The following is a 22,803-nucleotide window of genomic DNA, read 5'->3' on the forward strand; positions in this document are numbered from 1 at the left end:
ATAAATTAAGCCACAAGAATTAACTTGAGTCAGAGTAATAAAATGTAGTGATTGTAAATTAGTATCTTTGAGTGAAAATGCAGTTAAATTTAATCTACAGATTGCTTAAAGATGAGAACAAAAAAATCTAATAATTCAAAGACCCTCTAAAACCAAACATGACTTTAAGTGGCGTTTTAAAGGGACTTCTATTTACCTAGGTCTTCAAGGAATTGGAATATAATATTTCCCACAATAAATATTAAGTAAAGGAAATAACAGACAACATACAATGTATAACCACTGTGAGAATACCATATTGACTCGCTGTTATGTGCAAACGGTGCAAAACGTACTTTTTTTTTTTTTACTGTACACACAACTTCTCAAAGAACCTTATAATTCTACACACAGAGATTTCTGTCAGATATGACACTATGACAGTTATAAAACTTTAATTCAACTTGTGAAATACCAAAAAGATATTCAGATATTTCAGTTGTTTTTTTTTGGCTTATACATAAGAAACCCTAAGTGTGAACAAAAAAAGATGCCACTCCCAGTCCATTATGCATTTTATCCATTGGAGACGCAAGTTGGACAAAGAAACTATCAGACAAAATCTTTCGCATAAAACGGAGTTTCCATTAAGATGCGCACAATATGAACAAATCTACTGACATGAAAGGCAACACAGCACAGCTTCGTTTCATGCAAAAATCCAACTGAATCCCATGAAACTATTCAGACGCAACAGTTTACAAAACAACGCGCACTCAAACTGCAGCAGGAATCTACATGCAGGAGCATTGCGAACGGCTTTTCTTCCATGAGCTGGAGAAAAAAAAACGGTGGGACCAGCTAATGCTTGGAGGGCCCATCAAGTCTTTCCTCAACTCCGTCTCCCCCTCCTCCACCTTCAGCAGTAGCTTTCTTATCTCGCAGCAGCTATGTTCTCCAGATCCCACAGCCTGATAACAAGAGCTAAAGGTGTCGAAAAAGCCACTTTTCTGTGTAGAGAGGACCCAAACTCTGCATCTTTCACATGCAAATAAAGGCCAGATAGAGTTGTCTGTGGGTAAAAAAACAAAACAAAAAAACAACAGAAACTTCACACACCCACCTCAAAACTGTTTGCAGATTAAGATGCTTTACATAAGAACAGAATTTTGAGGGACATTCATGTCGAGCTATAATTATCGGTGTGAAATTTCAATGCCTCTAATTACACTTGTAAAATTCCTCACCTGTGAGTCGCTTTGGATAAATGGGCCGCGTGTAGACATTCGGGGACAAACGCACACACATTTCAAATTGTGAGGGTGAGGATTTTCACGTCATATAGTTTTGTTCGGCATGTTTTTCCTCTCACACATGTATTACGACGGCTGGTACCACTTCCAAAATCGTAAGCGTAAATGAATCACGTCTGCAGAAATCTCCACCGACATATGTTACTTTATTTTGTGCTAATTGTTTTCTTCTTCTTAAAAAAACAAAAAGAAAAACAATTAAAAATGTTGAAGCTATAAAAACAACCTGCACTAAACAACTCTGGAGGCCTGTTTTACATACAACATCACCCCAGGAACAGGACCCGGGGCATATAGAGCATTCCTCCAATTAGCATACAAGGTGGCAGAACGTAGGACTTACAGATAAGAGTCGTAGTTTAAAGCAAGCCCTGCAGCTCTTATCACCGAACAAAAAGGAATCTGATCATTGCTTTGTTCCTCTGTGGCTAATCTGTAATGGTGAGATAGATAGTGTTATCAAGCAGAAGCTTTTCTCTTTACTCGTCCTATCTCATGTTATTTTAACCAGTTAAGATCAAGAAACGATGAGATTAGATGGAAAAACATGTAAAAAAGGAGGTTTGTGTCACTAATTATTGCTGCAATATTATTAAAATTATTGGCACCTTTGGTGCAAAGCTGCCAATAATTGATTGCAGTTACATAATCTGACAGCGGAACAAATCGGACTTTCAATTTGAGTGCTCACTTGAGGAATAATCATGACACAATAGGAAATAAAAGTGTGATAAGTAAATGATAAATAAATGGCATGAAACCCAGTTACAGCTTCATGCTATGCAGATATTATTTATACAATACTTTGTCCAACATAAAATGGGCCAAATTTCCAGAGATGAACAATTATGTTCTAAAAAAATGTCATAAAAGCTATGTTTAATTACTTTGATTACAACGGAAAATACCTGCTACCACTCTAAATCATAGAGGAATAAAAAAAATTTTTTAAAAATCGTATAAGAAAAATAGGACTGGATTAGGACCCAAGTTTAAGACACTTGGATAATTTAAATAAAAACTCTGGTGTCCTCTACAAGAAAAATGAAAACCACTGTATGTTTAATATCAGTGTAATGACCCAATATATTACGGCCACTTCGACACATTTATCTGTGGAAGAAATCTCCAAATCTCAGTTAGAGACCTGCTGAAAAGATCAGTCTCTTGGCATCACCAATCCCCATACCTACCATTTATTTTAAAGCTTTTGAACCTATCTACATGCCAATAATTTTGGGAGGTGGAACAATGTCTATTTCTCACGCAGAAGCATTTTTGAGTTGCCAACACTATCTTGTATTTTCCATCCTGTGTAATTACAAAACGTTTTAACTCGATAACAAAAGAATTAAAATCCCTCGTTACTTCACTACGACTGAACTTGAGATGGTGCGCCGTCGTTCGTCGCGGTCACAATGTGCGTCTGCCATTCAGCTCCCCAGCCTCTCGTCCCGCAAGCAACGGGGAAAAGGTGACTGTGGGTTCCTGAGCCAATATACACAAGCAACTCACATTTCACCATGTCACCACTTGGCAATAACACAATGGCTGTCTTTGTCGAGAAAAAAAAAACAAAAAAAAAACACAAACAAAAAAGGTATTCCTCTTCAAGATGTGGGCAACTGCGGAGACGCAACAGAAGGAGGCCAAGGAGTTTAGAAAGAGAAAGTTCTTTTCTTTCTTTTTTTCCGAACAGCCATTTAGAGTCGCAACATTGCGTCGGAGTAAACACAGGCCAGATGTAGTTGTATTTTTTTCCCCCCAACTTAGCTGGCAAACTTAAAGCATATCAACCAAATACATCACATTCTCCTTTTTTGGCAGGGGACAAATGTAAATACTAATATGGGCGACTGTGGCTCTGCGGGTAGAGTAGTCGTCTTGCGATCGGAAGGTTGTAGGTTCGATTCCAGCTTCCTCCTGCCACGTGTCGATGTGCCCCTGGGCAAGGCACTTAACCCTAAATTGCTTACCGAGCTGCGTATCGGTGTATAAATGTGTGAGCGTTTGTGAGTGCGAATGGGTGAATGTGACTCTAGTGTAAAGCGCTTTGAGTGGTCAAAAATGATCGGATAAAGCGCTATATAAGTTCAGTCCATTTACCATTTACCATTTAATAGTATGCAAAAAAATAAAAAATAATGGATGTGTTTGTATAACGTTGATTGGGTAATACAGTTTTAAATGATCTTGGTCAGCATATGAGTGAAGAACTTTTAGTGTAATATTGAAGTAACATCCTGAGGTGCAGTTATATAAATATTTCTTAAAAACTTGTGACGAATTATGTCACAACTTTTAGATATGTGTATTTTGGAAAATACCTGGAACTGTTCACTGCGCTAACTTCCAAGAGCAGGTTGTTGAAAACATGAATGTTTATAGTACGCAAAAAGTAGCAACAGGGTTTAGCGTAAATAACAAACAAATTGCCTTCAAGTAGTGATTAGCAACGGTACTAAACTGCCACTTTTTCAAATATTCTACTTCTTTTCTAACTTCCCCTAGCAACTGGCTGCGCTTCTGTGCTTGCTTGTACCTCAACAGGATCAAGAGGCACAGGCAAAACTTGTTGCCAAAAGACGGAAGAATAAAAACATCTTATAAACGACTCCATAACTTCTGAAGCAACAATTCATTTTAGTTTTAAACTGCTACTTTTCTTACTTCCTGCAGTATCTATCTGTGCAGTAGTTCTGCCAGTGGCTTTTACCGACACAGAGACACGACCAAGAAATAAATAACAAATCGTGAACAATTTCAACCCATTTAACAGTGTTTCGTAAAGGTTGTAAACTTCCACTTTTCTAGCTTTCAGTAGCAGTAAGCTGCACTAACACTAATGCCAAGCAGAACTGAAACAATAAACCCGAAACAAAGTTAGTTGGCAGGTGACAAAATAACTAAACAGCTCACAAAAACCATGTGAAGGAGCGTTTCACTTTAGTTTTTAACAAGAAAACATTACCACATGACTAAAATACAAAGTGCTTTATGTGTTTTCGACTGGTTTTCTAAGTTCCATTAGAGGGTAGCTGTGCTGACGTTCTAATGTGAACTTGTACACACATACATGCGTAACATACTCTGAGTGGGCAGATAAGCATAAAAGTATCAATCCATCAAAGCTTCAGCTCGCTAGCAAGAGTTAATGAAAAAGAAAATCACATTCATGTTGTCTAAATGTGCTGGGAATCACTTAAGGAAGTGTATTAGTCTATTATGTAAGCCCAAAGATGGAAATCATTGCTTTTTGACAGTTTGAGGGCGTTAACTACTTTTAGAAGATGCACAGCTTAAATGAGACCACTTGCAACTGTCAAAAAAAAAAAAAAAATCTGAGAAAATGCTTTTTTTCATTACAGATTTAGAATCTATCTCAGTCTTACCTCTGCTAAAAGCATCTGTCTCTCTCCACCGTTGCAGAAAACTGAGACAAAACTTCAAAAAATTCCCCAGTCATTCAGCTTCCCAGCTCTGGCCACCTTTCTGCAGCACGGATCCATGCTCTAATCGGATCCGGATCGGTCAGAAAACAACCCTTCCCTTCCAGCCTTCTTCAGTCGGCTTTTTAAAAGTCAACTTCAGCTATCACGACGGTCTCAGAGAGCAGCTCCGAAGCAGTCGGAGGATTAAACCCGTTGGGAAGTCTAAATACTTCCGAGTCCAGCAAGGGAGCAGGCAGGGCAGAGAGGTGACGTCTCTATCTGCTGTATCTCTGATCCCACTGTGGCTGTGTGCTCTTGGGGCAGCCAAGCCTTGTCAGCCCCTCCCTTATTCCTGCCCTAAAGAGCAAATTGCCTGTCTCTGCACTTCAGTCTCTCTCACACACACGCACACACACTTCAGAATCAACACCCCCCCTCACCCATGTCTCTATCTCCGCATTCCCTTCCTCCACCGGCATAACACCGGGCCCTGCAGCCAGCAGCACCGCATTTGCCTGCATGATTGCTGATGACATGTCTTCTCTTTTTGTCTCCAAGTTTTAAAATCTTTTGGCAGACAAATGTTCACTTTCATCATACCGGCTTAAGTGCTTGAATTTGCAGTATGTTGTGCTGTTCACAGGAAGATTTATCTTCATTTTATTGTCGTTTCTTGACACAGTCGTCTATACGAAATTCCTCGTACTGATGCAAAACGGTTGCATGTTGTGGTTTCCTCTGTCTCTGTGAGACTCCAGAAATGCATTAGAGATAATTTGTTCTCCCAGTTTTCCATTAATTTGTATTCAGCCGCTGATTATATTAGGGTCATGCTTATGGTGCTGTTAGCCCATCTGCTCCATTATCTTAGGAACAGAAACGGATTGTTTACTCATGGTTCTGCGTGCAAAGAATACTGAAAGACTTCTAGAGTAGATCCTTTTTATACAAAGACTACATAATTGATTTAAAGCCTGACATCATGGAATATTTACTACTATCCCTTTGCAGTGCTAGCAGTAGATAACACTAGCAACTAGCAGTTGGCAACTGTCTCCAAACTTGCAACAACAGCTACACAGTAAACTCTGTTGTGGTATCTGTTCCCAGATCCATTTGTCATATTGAAGATAAATCGAACGCAGCATAATAAAAACTGTCTCCTGGGCAGTTAGTTGGTTTATGCAGAGAATCATTTTTACCAAGCTTAAAATTGCTTCTCACTGGCAACGTTTCCACACCTAGCTTACGTGCTGAAGGTTTTGACGCATTTAAAAGCAGCTAAAAATCCCTCATGTCTTGTTGGTGAGTCAGGAGTTAAATATTAACCCTGCTTCCTCTCAAGCCAGTCTCATCCATCTCGGGGAAATTCTCATGGTCGGTCTCCGTCCAGTCACACCCTCCCCATGCAGACGTCCCCACTGCGCTTCTTCTTCCTTTAGAGGTCTGAATGATGTAGAGGAGCGGGGTCCCCTGCTCTCATCTCTCACTCCAGGCAATCACAATGAAGTTATTGTCACACGGACCACTTCGCTTCAGGAAACTCTCCAACGATTTGGCACATATAGCAGCGAAGGAAATCCTTCCGAAGGAATCACTCGGGATCGTCCCACGAGTTAAAGCGAACTCGCCAGATGAGCCTGGAGATGTTTGTTGTGATTATTTGATCAAGTTCTGCACCATCCATCATTGTGAGAGGCTGAAAAGCAGCAACAGCTTCATTTAAACAGTCAAAGATGAGAAATGAGTTTACTCAATTGTCTGGTGGACAATGATGCCTTCTTCTCTGACAAGCCAACAAAGTCGGCTCCCAAACACGGCAGCCGAGCCGTTTGTCGCATGCCATAACCTGCTGCAAATGAGAAATGACTCACTTGGCTAATTAGCTTGGGAGAGTGAGAGAGAGAGAAAGAAAAAAAAAAGAGAGAGAGTCAAGTTCTCTTTCTTTTTTTTCCTGGCCTTCCAATTCATATTTAGAAAGTCATGTTACGTCACAAGGTAAACCTTTCAGAAAATCTCCAAGGTTCTCCAACACTCTTGGCAGTGCTGTGCAAAAGCTTCTCATTGCCCCCCAACCCAAGCCCCACTCAGAGCGGTTTAGCATTGGGTTCCCAGAGATACTCATCTGGATATGCATTTCAGAAGCTCTGAAGATCTTATTTGGGCAGATGGGTAGAGAGAAGACAACCTCTGTTTTTCTTTCTGACAGCGAGGTACTTAATCCTAATAATGAAAACAGGGGAACGAGTGGGAGAAGAATGCTCCTGCATGAATAGACGACAGGGCCGAGGATGAGTGGCTTTATGGCAGACAATGGATAGAAATCTGTCTTTCAGACTTGGCCTGGGCTCTTGGCCAGAGACCTATGGTTCTTTAGAAAACACAACTGACCTTCCCATCTCTTTGGCTTCCTCCTAAAAGAATATAAAGAGTGCAACATCGTAAAAATAAGGACAAAAGTGCACGATGCATTAAAAAGATTAAATGATCTAGCTTACTTTTTGGAGTTAAACTCCTAAATCCTGGTAGCAAGGTCAACAGTCACAGAGTACCACTTATTAGAATAGCATACAATACTACTGTTAAACAGGTGAATAGTTTGGCAATACTGAAATGTCCAAAACATATTTATTTAGAGAGAAATGTGTATGGAAACCCAAACCCTTTATTGTCTTAAGAATTAAGTCATTTTGTTCTTATTTCTGTTATGTTTCATAGAGTAAGGATCCAGCATTTTTATTTAATCAATATATAAAAAAATTGAGATGAAAAAGTAGCGGTAAATGTGGTGTCATGTGTAATAGCAGATGGAAACAATGTGCATTTTTTTATTTAAAATAATGTCAGCCTTTGAGCTTTAAGTTCAGTTGTGTACCGACATCAAGAAGCAAGAAAACAGTCACAAATATCAGGACACAAATGTCTTGCATTAGTTCAGCCGTTTCCTTCTCATGCAATTCCCCTCGATTCTCATCTTCCTTCAGTGCCCCGTCTGGGCTTTCTACCATTGAGCTGGATTTCTGAGGAAGAATTCCAACCGGCCAATCAACAAACAGAAGGAGAAGGAATTGTGAGCTTCGGCTTTCTGCGCTGTTTTAGAGTTGTAGTCTTCACACCTTTGGCAATTTATGAAGAAAAGCGTAGCACAAGGGGCTGTTTGTAACCAGGCTAGTATCGCATGCAGCTAGAGAAATCATTTTTCCTTACGTTCTAATGATTTATTTGCAACTTTGAGCACAGCAATGCTAATATTAGCTATTCATTTAGCTTGTTCTCCCCCAGCAGTACAAACAGCAGTAAGCTGTTTATTAGAGAGACAGACAAGACAACTGTATCTTCTTGCATTAATTTGTGTAATAAGAGCAATACTATCTTGAAAAAACAACAATATTTCTTGCTTGTCTTATTTTCAGGGCATAGCGGTCTAAAACCAAGTTTAATTTTATCTTTGTCTATTTTTTTGAGAAAGAAAGAATTATGTCCTCATTTAGTTGTACACAACTGACGGAGAACTCTGCAAAAGGGAGCGATAATCTACAATTATATTTTTAAAATGTATAGCAACTCTGTGGCATTTGTCGTTAAAAATATAATGTTATAACATTCCTTTATAAGCCGCATTTTTAGAATGTGCTATGGTAAGACAAAGTTGTTTGTCTACAAGATCTGATGTTTCTGTGGTAGAAATGAGATGCCTTGGCAGTGCTGAGTATGAAGGAGAAGTGTTTAAATACATGTAGATTGGCTGGTTTTACAACAACATTTTTATGTAGTTATAGATAAAATTATACATTTCTTCCACCTTCGCTAACAGAAAAGCTCTTTAGATTTTCAGATGATAAAATTGCCTGGCTTTTGCCACATTCTTCTCCAAGGGCTCGGCTCATATCCAAAAAGAAACTGCCAAGCTTTTATTGGACCAACGTATAATTTTAATCTTAAACAAAGTCAAATTGGAAAATAGTTGGAGGAAGACATCTTTTGATCAAGTTTCCTCAATAACTTTCCAAGGAAAGCTATCTTCCTCTGGCATAAGCTAAAGACTGGCAGTTCAGACAAGACCCGGTTGCTCTTTTCTGCACTTGAAATCCAAGTTGAAACTAGACACTGACTGGAGGCAGACACCCGGCACACTTCCATACACTTCATGACTGCACCTTTTATCTGCCTTTAGGAACAGAGCCTACCTGATAATTTGGCCTTTTCTTYTTTTTTTTTTTTTTTTTTTGGTTGGTATTGTGGAGGGATGGCTTACTAAGCAAACATGCTCCTCTTCCAATGAACTCCACTCTTACATTCAACCAGATATTCACACCTGGAATCTGTCAGGAGAGGGATTTATTTGATCATTTAAAGAAGACATCGGAGAGATTTGTTTGGTTGCTCAAAACAGAGATCAGCCAGGGCAGTCGCGTGTCCCAACGCGTTGCAGGGCAGTTTGTCATAAAAGTCGAACTCAAACAGAGCAACCGTTCCAGAAGCCAAACACGCATAAAGTCCGAAGACACAATGGCGCACGCAGGACTGAGCAAACGGCTCCGCACAATTAAAAGTGACTGAAGTGGTCGCACTTTGCCGAAGTCACAAATATGTGCGATGTAGACCCACGATTCTAATGGCAAGGGCGCGAGATTGACACGGCGCTGTCACTAACACAATGAAAATAAACAGACGTATCTATAAGGAAGAGTTTTTATCTGACAAATGAAGTGCACTCAAGCTGCCTTTGCCCAGGCTGTGTCCTCTGTGGCTGACAAGCAGCTTACACAGATGGAATCCACATAAAACCCTCAGAGCAACGTCTCAATTCACATCCACTTTGATTCCGTTTTTTTTTTTTTTTTTTTTTTTTTTTTTTTTACAACCCATTCATAGTTTTCCATGCTGACAGACGCCTCTCGGCGGCCTTTCACGCCAAGAAAGCAGACCTTCAGTTCTTCCTAACAAGGCCCACCGGCTCAACTTGCCTTTTTCCGCAGTCATATCAGGTCTGCGGAGCTTCTTTGTAGTTCGTCCCGTCGGGTTAGTGTTAATATTCGTTGACACTCATTCTCCAAGTGTAGTTTAACTTTCGGGTTGTAAAACTTTCTGTCGTGATTTGTTAACCATGGCAGGGTGTTAGCTGCACACCTCCAGGATGACAGAAGTGGCAATAAAAGAACTATAAAACGCAGGAAATCGTCAACTGCGAAGGAAGCACGGGCAGGAATTGGGTTTTAAAAACGCTGCATTGAACTTCTTTTGAAACCTCGATAGTAGGAAGAAATACAGCGAATAAAACCACCTTTTTGAAGATGATGAAGAGAACAAATAAAACGTTAGGGACTTATAGAAATATGTAACTGTCATAGGCATGTGGGGGACAGCAGTCTTGTGCCTCCTATCCAACTCTAATTTGATCATTTTAAGTGACGCATTCATTCTTTAATAAAAGCCCTAGGGTCATTTACCCTTTGCTTTGAAAGGGGTGTTTTTGGGTGTGCGTGTGTGTCTAATTGTGTGTGTGGGGGCGGAGGGATTCAAGCATTTTGAAATCATGTTGCCTGCTTCGACTTAAAAAGAAGTTGCATACAATGGAACAGACTGGAGCTGACACGGTCCGATTGCTGTAATCACTGTATATTTCAAATTGTAACAAGTTAGGGTTTCAGAATGACGAAAATGCTACGCCATAATGTTCCTTTAAAACGAAAAATGAGTTTTTGTGGTGTGTTGGCCAGTCGGTGTCGGTCAATTGAGTGAAAGATGGTTGCTGCACTATTCCCCAACTTACATAAGGAATAAGCCTAGCTGTTTGAAGTTATTTCCAGTCATAAAAAAAAACATGGACAGCGATGGTGCGGAAACCAAAGGATCAATACCCGTCGTTATGTTGGTGGTTTTCAAGGTCTTATTGAGCAGATTATTAGTTATGTTAAGCTTTTTAGACTAACAACTAGTAGTTGGCTGTTAGCTCTGATAGCCATGGTTGGCTACCCGAGTTTTAAAACCGTTTTACATTAAAAGTGAGGCTAAAATTGCTTTCCATGTCATCAAATAAAAAAATTAAAAAAATGTAGCCAGGTGACCAGCAATGTGCCGCAGCAGTTGGGTGATCAGGATGCATGATGCTACACTATGCTACTTGCAGATGGACAAGAATCTGGTCTGTTGGACGCTTTCTTTAGCATCCTGACAAAAGGACTTCATACCAAAATAATTGGTAAGACTTTATTTACACAAATGCAGGTGTTGCTATTTACAAGGAAAGTAAACTCGTTTCTTTGGAAATGTCATGTGGGGACTAGCCCAACAAATAAACATCATACAGCCCACATCTTGGTTGGAGTAACGTCTTCTACTGACATCACTTTCAGTAATGAGACTATTGGGAAATATTTCAAGTGCGCTGCTTGGTAAGAATCACAAAAGAAACTTGCCATGACTTCATGTATTTGAAACTGAGATGACAACAACAGATATGGAACTAACTTATCTTGTTTCTCTTGACAGACTGAGAGAAATGGCCGACTTTACGTGCACCTGTCAAAATTCAGCATGTTTTTGTTTTTGCTGGCCAACATCACCACTCTGATTTATCTCGGAGTGATAAATCGTTGCTACATTTAGTCCCTCTACTGCTGTGAGCATCAGCTCGAGTGATTTACGCAATGTCGTTATTTGGCCAACACAAACAGGACCTTTAATGAATTGTGCCACTCAATGTGGGATCATGAGAAACTGACTGCATGAAAAACAAGAAGCGTTTAATACGATATGTCAGGCAAATCAAGAAGTATCGCCGCATCACGTTTTTAGGGAAAAGCTGTTTGTACATTGGTGTAAGTGTGTGAACTCCCCTCTGACATTTCTACAGAGATAGATCTTGGCCATGGTTTGGGGGGTTGTGTACACACAGCCTTAATAATAAGACCCCAGAGGGATGGTACATCACTCAACCAGAACAGACAAACACATTACTTACATGCACGCACACACCTACACATTCGGGTATTACCCAACCGACACCCTATTTTTTATTTTTTTTTGCCCCCCCACATGATTTAACATTAGAAACATAACAAGGGCTGGGAAAGACGACGGGTCGGACCAAGTTTGCAGCCCCGAGGCACTTTGTCACACTCGTTACTAAAGTTGGGACAACATGTGCTTGCACAGTTCTCAAGACGGCGTAGTGTCGGAGAAGGGTGTGTGTGAAACCACACACCCTTTCTCAAAAGCTTCTTTTTTTTCCACCTTAGACTGAAAGACATTTTAGAAGGGGAGAGTAAAGCAGCTGCACGGTCTAGCAAACATTTAAAATTTAAATGCCAAAAGGGTGACCAAAGCTATGTGTCATAGGACAACTGCTTTGAGCACACTGACATCTTGTGATGCTTAAATAAACCCCCGTCATAAGAGCCGGCGCAGCATGTCTTGTAGGGTGTTTGTCCTCCACCCTTAAATCTGGCCAGGCAATCGGCGTTGGCATTCCACACTGGCCCTCGAGTAATGGTCCAGCTTAGTGGGTAAACAGATGAACCGTTTGGTGGTCTCCCCGGGTAATTTTAGACTCCCCTTCCCTCTCTCTGTCCGTCTCTTTCCTGCAGCGCCCCCCTCTCCCTCTCCCCCTCACTCCCCCAACCTCTCCGATTGCCATATCCTCAGCTGGCCTCTGTTAATTCGGACCTACCTGACAGTTCTGACTTGTGGGTTTACTATCAGTCCTGCTCGGCGACAGGCTTTTCTCTCTAAACACACTGAAACTAATCTGCAACAGATGGGAAACAACTAGGGGAAGGAAGTAGTATAAGAGGGATATACAACATATTTGTGCCCCTCCGAACCAAACGATAGGGTTTCAACCGAGTTCAGAGCAAAGCCCGAGCATTGTTGCAGCGATGTGCAAATCGGAGACTCCCAGGGGCCGAAAAGTCCATTTTAGTTCAAGATGCAACCCATCAGTCTGCATTTTTGTTAACTTGCGGAATGCAGGGGATATTCTTTAAAGAGGACACCCCAAAACACTAAAATACACACATGCAAATGATGGAATAAACAAAAAACACATGCCGGCCCACAAATGTAGATCAGCACTACGCACACACAAACAGGGCCCCACATGTTGTTATTTCATGGGTGGCTGGTTGGAGATAATGATTCCCCTCAGCCCCTACTTTACTGTTGGGGTTTGGAGATCATTTGTGTAAACACCTAAGACATTTATACCAACTCATTAATGCAAGCGGCCATTTAATCACCTTTTCACAACAAACAAAATGAAAGTTAAATTGAACCCTTGCGTGTAACAGCAGTGAAGCACAGATAATAGTCAAATTACTGTTTCTTAAGGTTTTACAAAAAGTAACTGGAAAGTCCCAAACTTTTTTTTTTAATTCTATTTTCCTATCTGAAATATGTTTGTGGGAGTTAGCAAGGTACCGAATTAATAATTTAGACTGATTTGGACATAAAACGGACCAGTTTATCTTTCATATGTCATTTTTATTAATTGAATTAATTAGAGATTAATTAGAGAGGTACAGTGTAGCAAAACATGGCTATAGGGAAGATATCTCTGTAAGAGAAAGATGCTGTGCACAGAAGTACAGTCATATTCAATCAATTACAATATAATTGAATGCCTTAATTATAATTTTCCACTTACAGCAAACGAAAACACAAGATTTAAAATTGGATCAGACAACTAAAAAAAGTTGGCACAGAAATGTGGGCTTAATAAAAACTGTGTTTAATACAGAGGGTTGTTTTCAAAAAGTCCTTCAAATCTGACCAACAAGCCTCATATCCTAATTTATTGAATATGACTACTTTCTCTTGTAAATTAAGAAATTTTAGCAATATTTTTTATCACTTGGGGGCAGCAGAGAGCTTGTAAAAATCATAGGAGCATTATGAATTGTGTTCACTGAAACATTTTTTCCTTCTTCTTCTTATTATTATTGACTATTACCACCGTTGCCTGCTGCTAAGCATTAATAATTGATAAGGTATGGCAAAGTTTTTGCTGAGATCTATGAAGCAGAAAGAAGTTAGGCAAATTAAAGGAGTTTCAGGCCAGAAGAAAGTGTGGCGGTCAAAATAAAAAGACTAGACTGCATCTGTGTATTACATACACAATTTCTCGACATTAATACTAGTAGGAAAAGGCTGAAGCTCTAAGACTTCAGCCAGGGGTAGTTCTTTCAGTAATGCTGGAGTTTGAATATGGTTCATGCCTGATAAAGCGCTATCAGGCATGATCTGACAATTTTCAGACTCTGTATGAAAAGGAGCCAAATGCCATGATCTTACTTGAATTCACACCTACCTTGGAAATATACATTGACAATAGAGGACAAAGTAAACTATACATGCTCATTTGTTTTAATACAACTGAGTTGATTTTCAAGTTCAATTTGTATTGCATCACTTTAAAAGCTGTTGGTTACAGCACTGCATTGAAAACTGAAACATTTACTGCGTTGTCACCTTCTGGCAATGGAAAGACTACTACTGTAGCTTGAGCCAATGTTTTAAAGAAAGGAAGAAGAAGAAGAAGAAAAAAAAAACAAAGCTCCGTTCTGGACAAGTAAAGGAAAAATGTGCAGCTTTCAGCAAATATTGTAAAAATCCTGTAATTTTCTCCACCCTCATTATGCTGCATTTATCACACTGGTTCATTTCCTGACTCCGGGTGGCATCAGATTCGAGGGAGCCATTTCCTCTCAGAATGAATTAAAGACCCACTATTCCCCTGGGATGATGCAAGGAGATGTGGAGAAACTGTGACAGGCAGGGAACGACTCGAGAGACGCAACCACCCGATGTGATGATAAACAGGCTCCACTTAACATTTTTCACAAGTACCTAAATGTCTTCGGAAACATGTAGTTGTTTAAAGAGCAAAATTCACAATGTCCTTTTGTACTGACTGAAAATTAAAGCACTTATTAAAACAAAAATAAAATGGTAAAACGAAGAGGGGAAGCAACAAACTGTATTTATTAGAGCTGACTTGAGGGTCTGTCCTTGCCTCAAGAGGAAAATGTCTTAACACATGAAACAAATTTAAGGAGAAGAGGCAGAAGCTGAGTCATGTTTCAATAATATAATAACAAGCACCTCTTGTATTTTGGCTCAATTACGGCTTTCTTGCCATACGCAACACTTCCTCATGATGCTATTTAGTCGGCTTTCTCTTCCATTTAAATCTGGTATGTCAAACACGCTGCGGTGTGAGATACGGTGCTTTGTAAAAGTAGAGTGGATATAGACCTGATCTTTGATTGGACAATGCCAACTCATGAAAAATGGTTTGTTCTACAGCAGAATTATGTCCGATGTATTCGTACGCTATGAGGGTTTTCTGCCACTCTAAATCCCAATAATCTATATTGAGGTTTATGGGTCCCACTGTGACAAAATGTGGGAAACTTCAAGAGAATAATTATGGCCAAGCTATTGGGAAGCTCACATTGAAAAAACCTCCAACTCAAAGCATGATCAAGAAAACAAGCAAAAGAAAAAAAAAAGAAAAACAATTACAGTTTTCCCACCACAAGAGCAAAGTTGTATGTCTGGAAGTGAAACTCTTCAACCCAGAATCTGCTCTGGGGACCATTTTATCTCTGTCCCCAATCAAAAACAAAACAGAAAGCTATCATTTGTGTTTCCCCCCAGCCCCCAGGGTGGTCATTTGATAAGAAATAATTACGCGTTTTCTTCGAAGCGGTTTTGCCTTCCTATACGATGCTCTACTTCCACCTATACCTCTTACTTGTACTTGAACTTTAAAGTCTTTTAATTATCACCGTCTAATGATCGTTGCCTTTAATGTCTCCATGTTTGCTGGCGGCCGGCACCGTCTGAGTAGACGCGTGAGGGTGGCTTTAATCATCATCAAATAGAGCTGTGTGTACAGGTAATTAAGGTGGTGCCGTATCAACTCTCACTCGCAGGCACGAGTCGGCAGCAACTTCTCCGTACAGCATTGCCGGTTTTTTTGTGTTGCCCCGGAAAGCGCTGCGGGCAACTTCATTTCAACTCCGCTGCAAGTTCTGACACAGAATTTAGCGTAACTCTTCCTCGGACTCCATTACTCGGTGTCTCCTAGTCTGCTAAGCCTTGGATTACTTTTCCGAACCCACAAACTAACCATAATACTAGGTTTCTGGAGCCAATGCGGCCTGAAGGGTTTGGTCTGAAACCACTCAATGAGCACAAAGATTACACTAAGTGTTTGTGCACGAAGGACTACTGACCAAGCCCTCCCACGCACATGAAAATCCTTGACCAAGACTGATGTTTAATGAGCATAAAGTGGTTAGTGGTATTTAAGTAGTGATTAGTAATTATACTAGCTGTTTATTGAGTATTTCTATATAAATATGTGTAGAAAAGTAAATGCTATGGATGCCATTATTGTAACTTTAATAATCAGTGTTGCACTTCAAACATTTTTCGGTATTTGGTTTTCAAATAAGCCTTTAGGTTATGTTGTATACATGAGAGATCTTGTGCATTCTTGTAAGTGTGAGCAAGGTAATAAGAGTATGGAAACATTTGTATTTCCAGATTTTAATCCCCTACCTGACCTTATGTTGAGTCTTTTCCCTCCTACATAACCCCTAACCAACTGCAGCAAAACATCACCCAGATGTCGTTGTGAACGTTACTATTTTACGCTTTTAAAATGAACAAAGGGAAAACGGGCTCCAGAAAGTTGAGTTTGGAAAAGTACGTTTTACATCTAAATTGCGTAGGATTGCTATATTTTTTCATATTTGTGGAAATGTGAGAATCTCGTACCAGTCGACGCCGATACATACGGCGTACCGCAGCAAGATCCTCGACTACCTGGACGAGCGCTTCAGGGTCAAGTGGAGCGTGTCGAAGTGATGCGCCGGTTAGCGGTGCGGCAACTTCCTTCAAAGCGAATGCCTAAAATATTGTCTCTCAAACGTAGAGTATGTATTTGCCTGAAAAGCACCTACTTCTTTTTAGCTTGAACAATTTTAGAACTAATTACCTTTATGTCATAAACCGGGTAATCTCATGGTATTTATGTCATCTTCACTTTTCTCCCCTTATGTTTTGGCCCTTTGGACTGACTGTGGTGAGTTGTTTGCGAAGCTGTGTGTGTGTGTACATGAATTTGTGCTGGATAGAAGGTGGAAGTGAAGGTTTACAGTGATTTATACACCTGATTGTTTTGCAGAATGATAGAACAAACTGTCTTGTACACACACATGGTGTACTCTGTACAGAACAGTGCAGACTTGCTATTAAAGGGAAGTCTCTTGTGTTTCTCTTTTTTCGACTTTAACACATAAATTCACTCAAGCTTCCAATCTGAGCTCATGGTTCTTATTACTGTATGTTTTTTTTCTTTTTGATCTTGATGCAATTTTGCTCAAAAAGCCAAATTCTAGGGAACAGAACGTTCTTGAAGTCAAAGTAGAAACAGAGAAAAATCGATCTTTTAATTTTTTTCTGACTTCATTTCTGCAGTTCAAGGCAGAATCCCGGTCCAAATAGAACTCTTCAGTGTTATATCTGCGATCAGACGATGTGTTTTTCCACAAGACCTTTCTGTGCTAAATCAGGCATGCTTGGTCGCTGAGCAAAAAAGAAAAAGAAAAAGGTTTTCCAGGAGAGTGTCCAACAATATCAAAACAATCTCCAAGCTGGATTTCCTCTGTGACTTTTTGGGTTTCACAGGAAAAAAAATAATAATAAAAAAAGAGGAGAGCAGTTGGTGAAGCTCCTGTAAAACAAATCTGCCGGTTGAAAACTGTCCACAAACACAACACAAGCAGTTCTGTCATAAAAGCACTGTAATAAAATTTCAACGAGGCATTCAAAAGTCTGAGCACTTCTCCAGCTACAGCTAGGACTCTTGAGGGTCATCTCAACAAGATCTGCATCACATCCTTCTCCCTTCCTTCCTATGACGCGTTCAACCTTTTCACCCATCTTACTATTAAACCAATAAAAGGTATTGGGCTAAACTTCCCATATTAATAAAAAAAATTAGTTTTGGAAGTCATTCTTAACTTTCTTGGCGAGACTGGGAAGCACTAATAATCAATCTGTTGACATTTAACTACTTCTATAAAGTAATTTTATGAGTGGCAAAATTACTCCAAATCCCCTCAAAGCTCTTCAATGAACCTTTGAAACAGAATCGCAGCCTCTCGGATGTCGAAACTGGATATAAAACGTGGATCGTTTGGGCATCAGAGAGGCAAAGAGCATGTTTCTGGTTCACAGTTGAATAGTTGCCTGGGATGTATGGTGCTGAAAACCACAGAAAACCACAGACTAGGATGCTACAGCTAGCAAGAAGTGATTTGGAAAAACCAGACAGCATTGGTGTGCCAAATAAATTGCAATGTGTTGAATATTTTAGTGTGGAATTTGTGATTTTGGGCTCAGTGTCTGGTGACAATATTGGGATAAACTCTGAGTAATGTTTATTTGCTATAGTTTATCTAGAGTACAATTTGCTACACAAATAGCAGCGGATAGAGGACGACTTCCTTTTTAGCTATTTCGACAAAAAACTTCAAACTTGGACTTAGACACCCTATTGTCTCTGCACATTTTCCGAAATGGGGGTTGAAGTTGAAAAAAACCCACTGCTTAGTCACAAACTAGACACAACAGCAGCAAGGTATTTCGCACTAAATCGTTTTTTAACCGTACTTGGTAGTGCATAAAACATTTATTTTATTTCATTACTTTTGCATCCAGGTTTTAAGTTCCTGCCTTTCCTTCCAAAGTGACATTAATCTAGCTAACTGCTGCATTTTTAGACAACAAAAATGTTTTAATTACCAAAAAAAAAACAAAAAACAAAAAAAACAATTGTGAATGGGAGTGTTATGAGTCTTTTGGGAATCTATTAGAAACAATCAGTCTATATATATATATATATATATATATATATATATGTGTGTGTGTGTGTGTGTGTATCCTAGTAGGCACTGATCATGCCAAACATCCTTATGACTTCATCCTGACTCCAGTCTCCCCTGTGGTCCAAATGGTTAACCAATTAACAGCAGCTTAACTCGTGAGTCCAAGCACCTATTTCTATCGCACACGCAAACACACAAGTGGTGACAGAAGTGCAGATACGCAGGAGAGAAAGGACACGTGCATGCACGCACACGAGCATTAAACGTAATGGACACCTGGATCCACGTGCACTCGGAGCCGGTGCCACACACAGAGAAGGGACAGGGATACATACTCATTAACAAAGGCTTAGCATTGCAGAGAATGTATACCCCCAGCAAAGCCTGCCTGCCTCCCACAGCGGGGGGAAAACACCTCCAGATCTGCCAACTACAAGGCAGATTACATGCTACATGGAAAGTGTTGCTGCGCTTTAAATGTTTCCTATTTACAGAGCAAAAAAAAAAAGAAGAAAAAGTTGGGAATATTTCGATAACAAAAAGCACCAAACAGAGGTACAGCTTATTTGCCACCACTAGGTGCCACCACTTGACTCATTTTTTTTTTAAGAGAAAAGTTATTCTAAACTCCTTTTTTCCTTTTGCATCACACACAGAGAAGGAAAAAAAGTTACTAACAAATTAATACAATTTTAAAAAAAAAACAACCAAAAAACAATCATTTTCCCGGTAATCTGATCGTAAAATATTTGAAATCGTGGCGTGGAGTGGAGGAAGAGGGGTTTTGCACTTTGTGGACGGTGCGGTTGCAGAGATGTGGCTCGCAGAGTTTCTGTGGATTTTGGAATGCGGTCTGTCAACACCGATGGGGTCTCTCACGAGTTCAAAACACACCGGCAAGAATTGTATAAAAGAGGTGGAGGGGTTGAAACGAGCTCACCTGAGTGACAAGCAACAGCTGAGTCCACACATCTGGAAACTTGCATGGGACCCTACATTTAGTGCACCTTTACTCTCACATTCACGCTGAAAGTATTCTACTTGGTAGATAATGTAAACTGCAGCCTTCCCCTGCAAGATCCTTCAACATGCTTTTTTTTAAACCAAAGTCAACCAATAGCAAATACGGTTTTAAAAAAAAAGCATTAAAAAATGACACACACACTCACCTCCAAAGACGCAAACAGCTCAGGCGCAGTAATCCGTAAATCAAAGTGTAGAAATCACAACTATTAACGCATCCAGATAATAGAAAAAAAAAGGGGGGGGGGGGAGGAAGCAAGAAAAGATGATAAAAATCACAACTCAAGTCATGGAGGAGCTCAGGAACGAAGTATCTCGGTGCATGACGATGCGCAGAGCCGGAGAGAGGTTGAGTGAGGGGCGCACCACGGGGGCAGAGTGATGCGCAGCTCTGGCACGGAGTTAAGGCGTCCACAAAACACATTTGTGGTGCTGTGCGCCAATTGGCTGAAACGCGCCGATCCCCACGCCTCTATTCCCCTCCCACTTATACGCACGCATGGCACCTAAACATTTTGTATGGTTCCAATTCACGAGCCCATATGTTTTAGAGAGGTGTAGAAAAAACATTTACGCCTGGCATGCACTTTTAGGAAAGCTGAGACTCCTATAAGGACAAGATAAGTTCAAACTAAAAGTAAAATTGCAGCAATTACTCTTGGCTTCAGTTATTCAGTGAATGCGCAAATTTAGTTTTAGATTGGATAAACGGTATCGGCAAGGTCCAGACTGATAAATTAGTTTGAATAAAGAAATGAAAAGCTGGGGGTTTTTTTCCTGACACAATCCTACAACACGACACAAAAAGCCTCCTCAAATTCAGTCCTGATAAGTTAAGATCAGTGGTGCACATGGTTTATACACAAAAACACTGCTGGTTATGATCTGTTCATAAAAAGAAAAGCCAGTACATCCAGCAAATTCTGTAAAACACACACTCCTTTGCTTGCAGGTTTAGTGAACCGTTAATTGACATCCAAGTGAACTTGAGTCACAAGACCGCCTGCTCTTTTCTTGGAAAGAAAATGTCAAACTGTGTTTCTTGCGTCATTTACTGTTGCATTTCAGTGCTCAGCTGTGGTTTTTCAAAGTTAATTTACGTGGTCTCGCTCCGGTAGGGATGTGTAGGCGAGTGAGGATGAAGCGGCAGCATGCCATCGCAGATGATTTGCATGTTTCTCCAAGAGTGGGATTGTAAATGTGATTAGAAAGGCTCAAATCTGCACCAAATACCTCTAAAAGCATTGAATCTGTGAACTAAAATGATTTGTCCCAACAAATCTGAACATCATTACTGCTACATTTACATCAAAAATGAGATGTTATCAGTAATAGTTAACACTTTTTTTTTTTTTTACAAATATTCCGCTCTATGTTTACTACCACCTTATAAAGTGTGTCAAATGAGAAAACCAATTGTTATTCCAGTTGAATATAAGATGTATAAAGTATCAGCAACAAAAGGGTGCAAATAATTGTGGACTAGGCAGTTAAATAATTCACAGTTATTCCTTGTGCGGAACAATTGTGGGAATTTTTTCCTTATTGAAAACATGTGGTCACATTAAAAGTTGGACTCGACGTGAGCGGGGTTGCCAACAATTGTGGAGGAAAACGTACATTAGAAAAGCGATTCTCTTAAAGGAAATCTGCTTCTCGTGTAGTTTAGTAGGAACAACTTACTAAACTTTATAGGTTCGCAGTGGGTTAAGTGATTTAACTCTGTGGACTTGTTAACTGGAGGAAGTGATTGGCTTTAAATAATCTCATCCAAAGAAGGTGCTTCAGTGGGAATGCAAAGCAGCACTGGCTGTTGCTACCCAACACGGATTTCCTTTGAGAAAGCACAGTGACTTACTGATACCTCAGGAAATCTGCATGAGAAATGAGAATCTACGGTGACGCATTTGGTCGGCCAGGCTCGGGTGACGATTTGGTTCTATGCATCCAGAGTATGGACGGTTACAGATGTACAGGAATGTCTTTTCATTTTTTCTTTTTACAAGGGGCTTGTGCCTATCTCCACAGGTCAAAGGGTCCACCCTGAGTATGTTGCCAAAGATGAAGTCGGAGCCTTAGATGCTGATCTGAAGGGCTCAGCTTTTGGATTGAGTTTTCATTCCAGGCTTTGAATTCGGGAGAGCGAGCGTAGCTCTTTTTGAATGTCCGTAAAGCTGGCCGTGAGACAGACCAGGGCAGGTCAAACAGTATGGCTCATTGTCCCTGCCAGCCAGTGAGCCCACACAGTAAGAACCGCATGGAACGCCCTCGTTCACCCTGCTGGCGGCTGCTCCGACGTCCTGACAGCTTGATTTGCAGTTTACAGTTCATACTTTAGGCATACTTTTGCTTGTTTACTCTTGCACTTAACTTACCGAGAGTGTTGCGCGAACTTCAAGCGGTCTTGCGTATAGCACCTTAGCTTTTCCTTGGGAAATCGGATCATCTTCTGCATCCAGATGACTCTCTTTCCACCTGTTCCCCTTGCCTCACTGTAGCATAGAGCCGCTCTCTGTGCTTTCCCTTAGCTCTTTGTGTTGCCACTCACAGACATCTGTAACATTGTAAGCCTATTTACAGCAGACACAGAAAAGGGGAGTAGGGCATGAAAGGTAAGCCTATAGGCCTACGCATGCAGCTGGAAAGGAAGCGAGGATCAGTGCTGTGTAGAGAGCACAAAAGCGGCCTCCGGGTCAGTAAATCCTGACCCTGTGACCTTCTGGAGTTCGGAACCGCAGCCTGGTTGATAAAAGCCACAGAGTCGGGCACACCGGGTTGGTAGATCTCTGATCTCGCTTTCTCTCCATCATCTTTATGGAACAGTGCTTTGAAAACAATCCAGATTGATGTGGGTCTGCACACTTTGTGATGCTGGCTTAGGTGTCATGTGCAGTGAATGGCAAACTGCAACGTAAGGCGGGTTATCTTCCTATCAGCATATCTGGCTTTCATAACGGATAAAAGGCATCCACGCCATCTGTCATGCAGCGGCCTGCTTGGTTATCCCAGATTTTTCATGTTTTTGGGGATTGAAAAGCTGTTGGACTTTTGCGTCACATCTCACGTTTGGTGATTAATTTGCGGCAGACAAATGTGAAGCAGTTGCGATAATGCATGAAAACATTGCAAAGTTAAAACAAAAATGTGTAGCCG

The 22,803-nt window shown here is 40.4% G+C and overlaps 1 protein-coding gene across 2 annotated transcripts in view; it reads right to left on the reverse strand.

Moving 5' to 3' along the window:
- prickle1b (prickle homolog 1b) overlaps positions 1–20,041 on the reverse strand; it is a 29,103-nt gene extending 9,062 nt beyond the window's left edge. The window contains exon 1 of one of the 2 annotated variants that reach the window (XM_008400984.2): positions 19,797–20,041. Coding sequence is in view for 1 of the 2 variants with exons in the window: in XM_008400983.2 (XP_008399205.1) it covers positions 4,685–4,699 (15 nt within the window). In the remaining variant the exon portion in view is untranslated. Of the gene's footprint in view, positions 1–4,684; positions 5,472–19,796 lie in introns of those variants that run through there. The other variant, XM_008400983.2, reaches the window with a different exon arrangement.
- Between the last annotated feature and the right edge of the window lie 2,762 nt (positions 20,042–22,803).

Source organism: Poecilia reticulata, linkage group LG23 (genome assembly GCF_000633615.1).
Source record: "Poecilia reticulata strain Guanapo linkage group LG23, Guppy_female_1.0+MT, whole genome shotgun sequence".
Taxonomy (NCBI): Eukaryota; Metazoa; Chordata; class Actinopteri; order Cyprinodontiformes; family Poeciliidae; genus Poecilia; species Poecilia reticulata.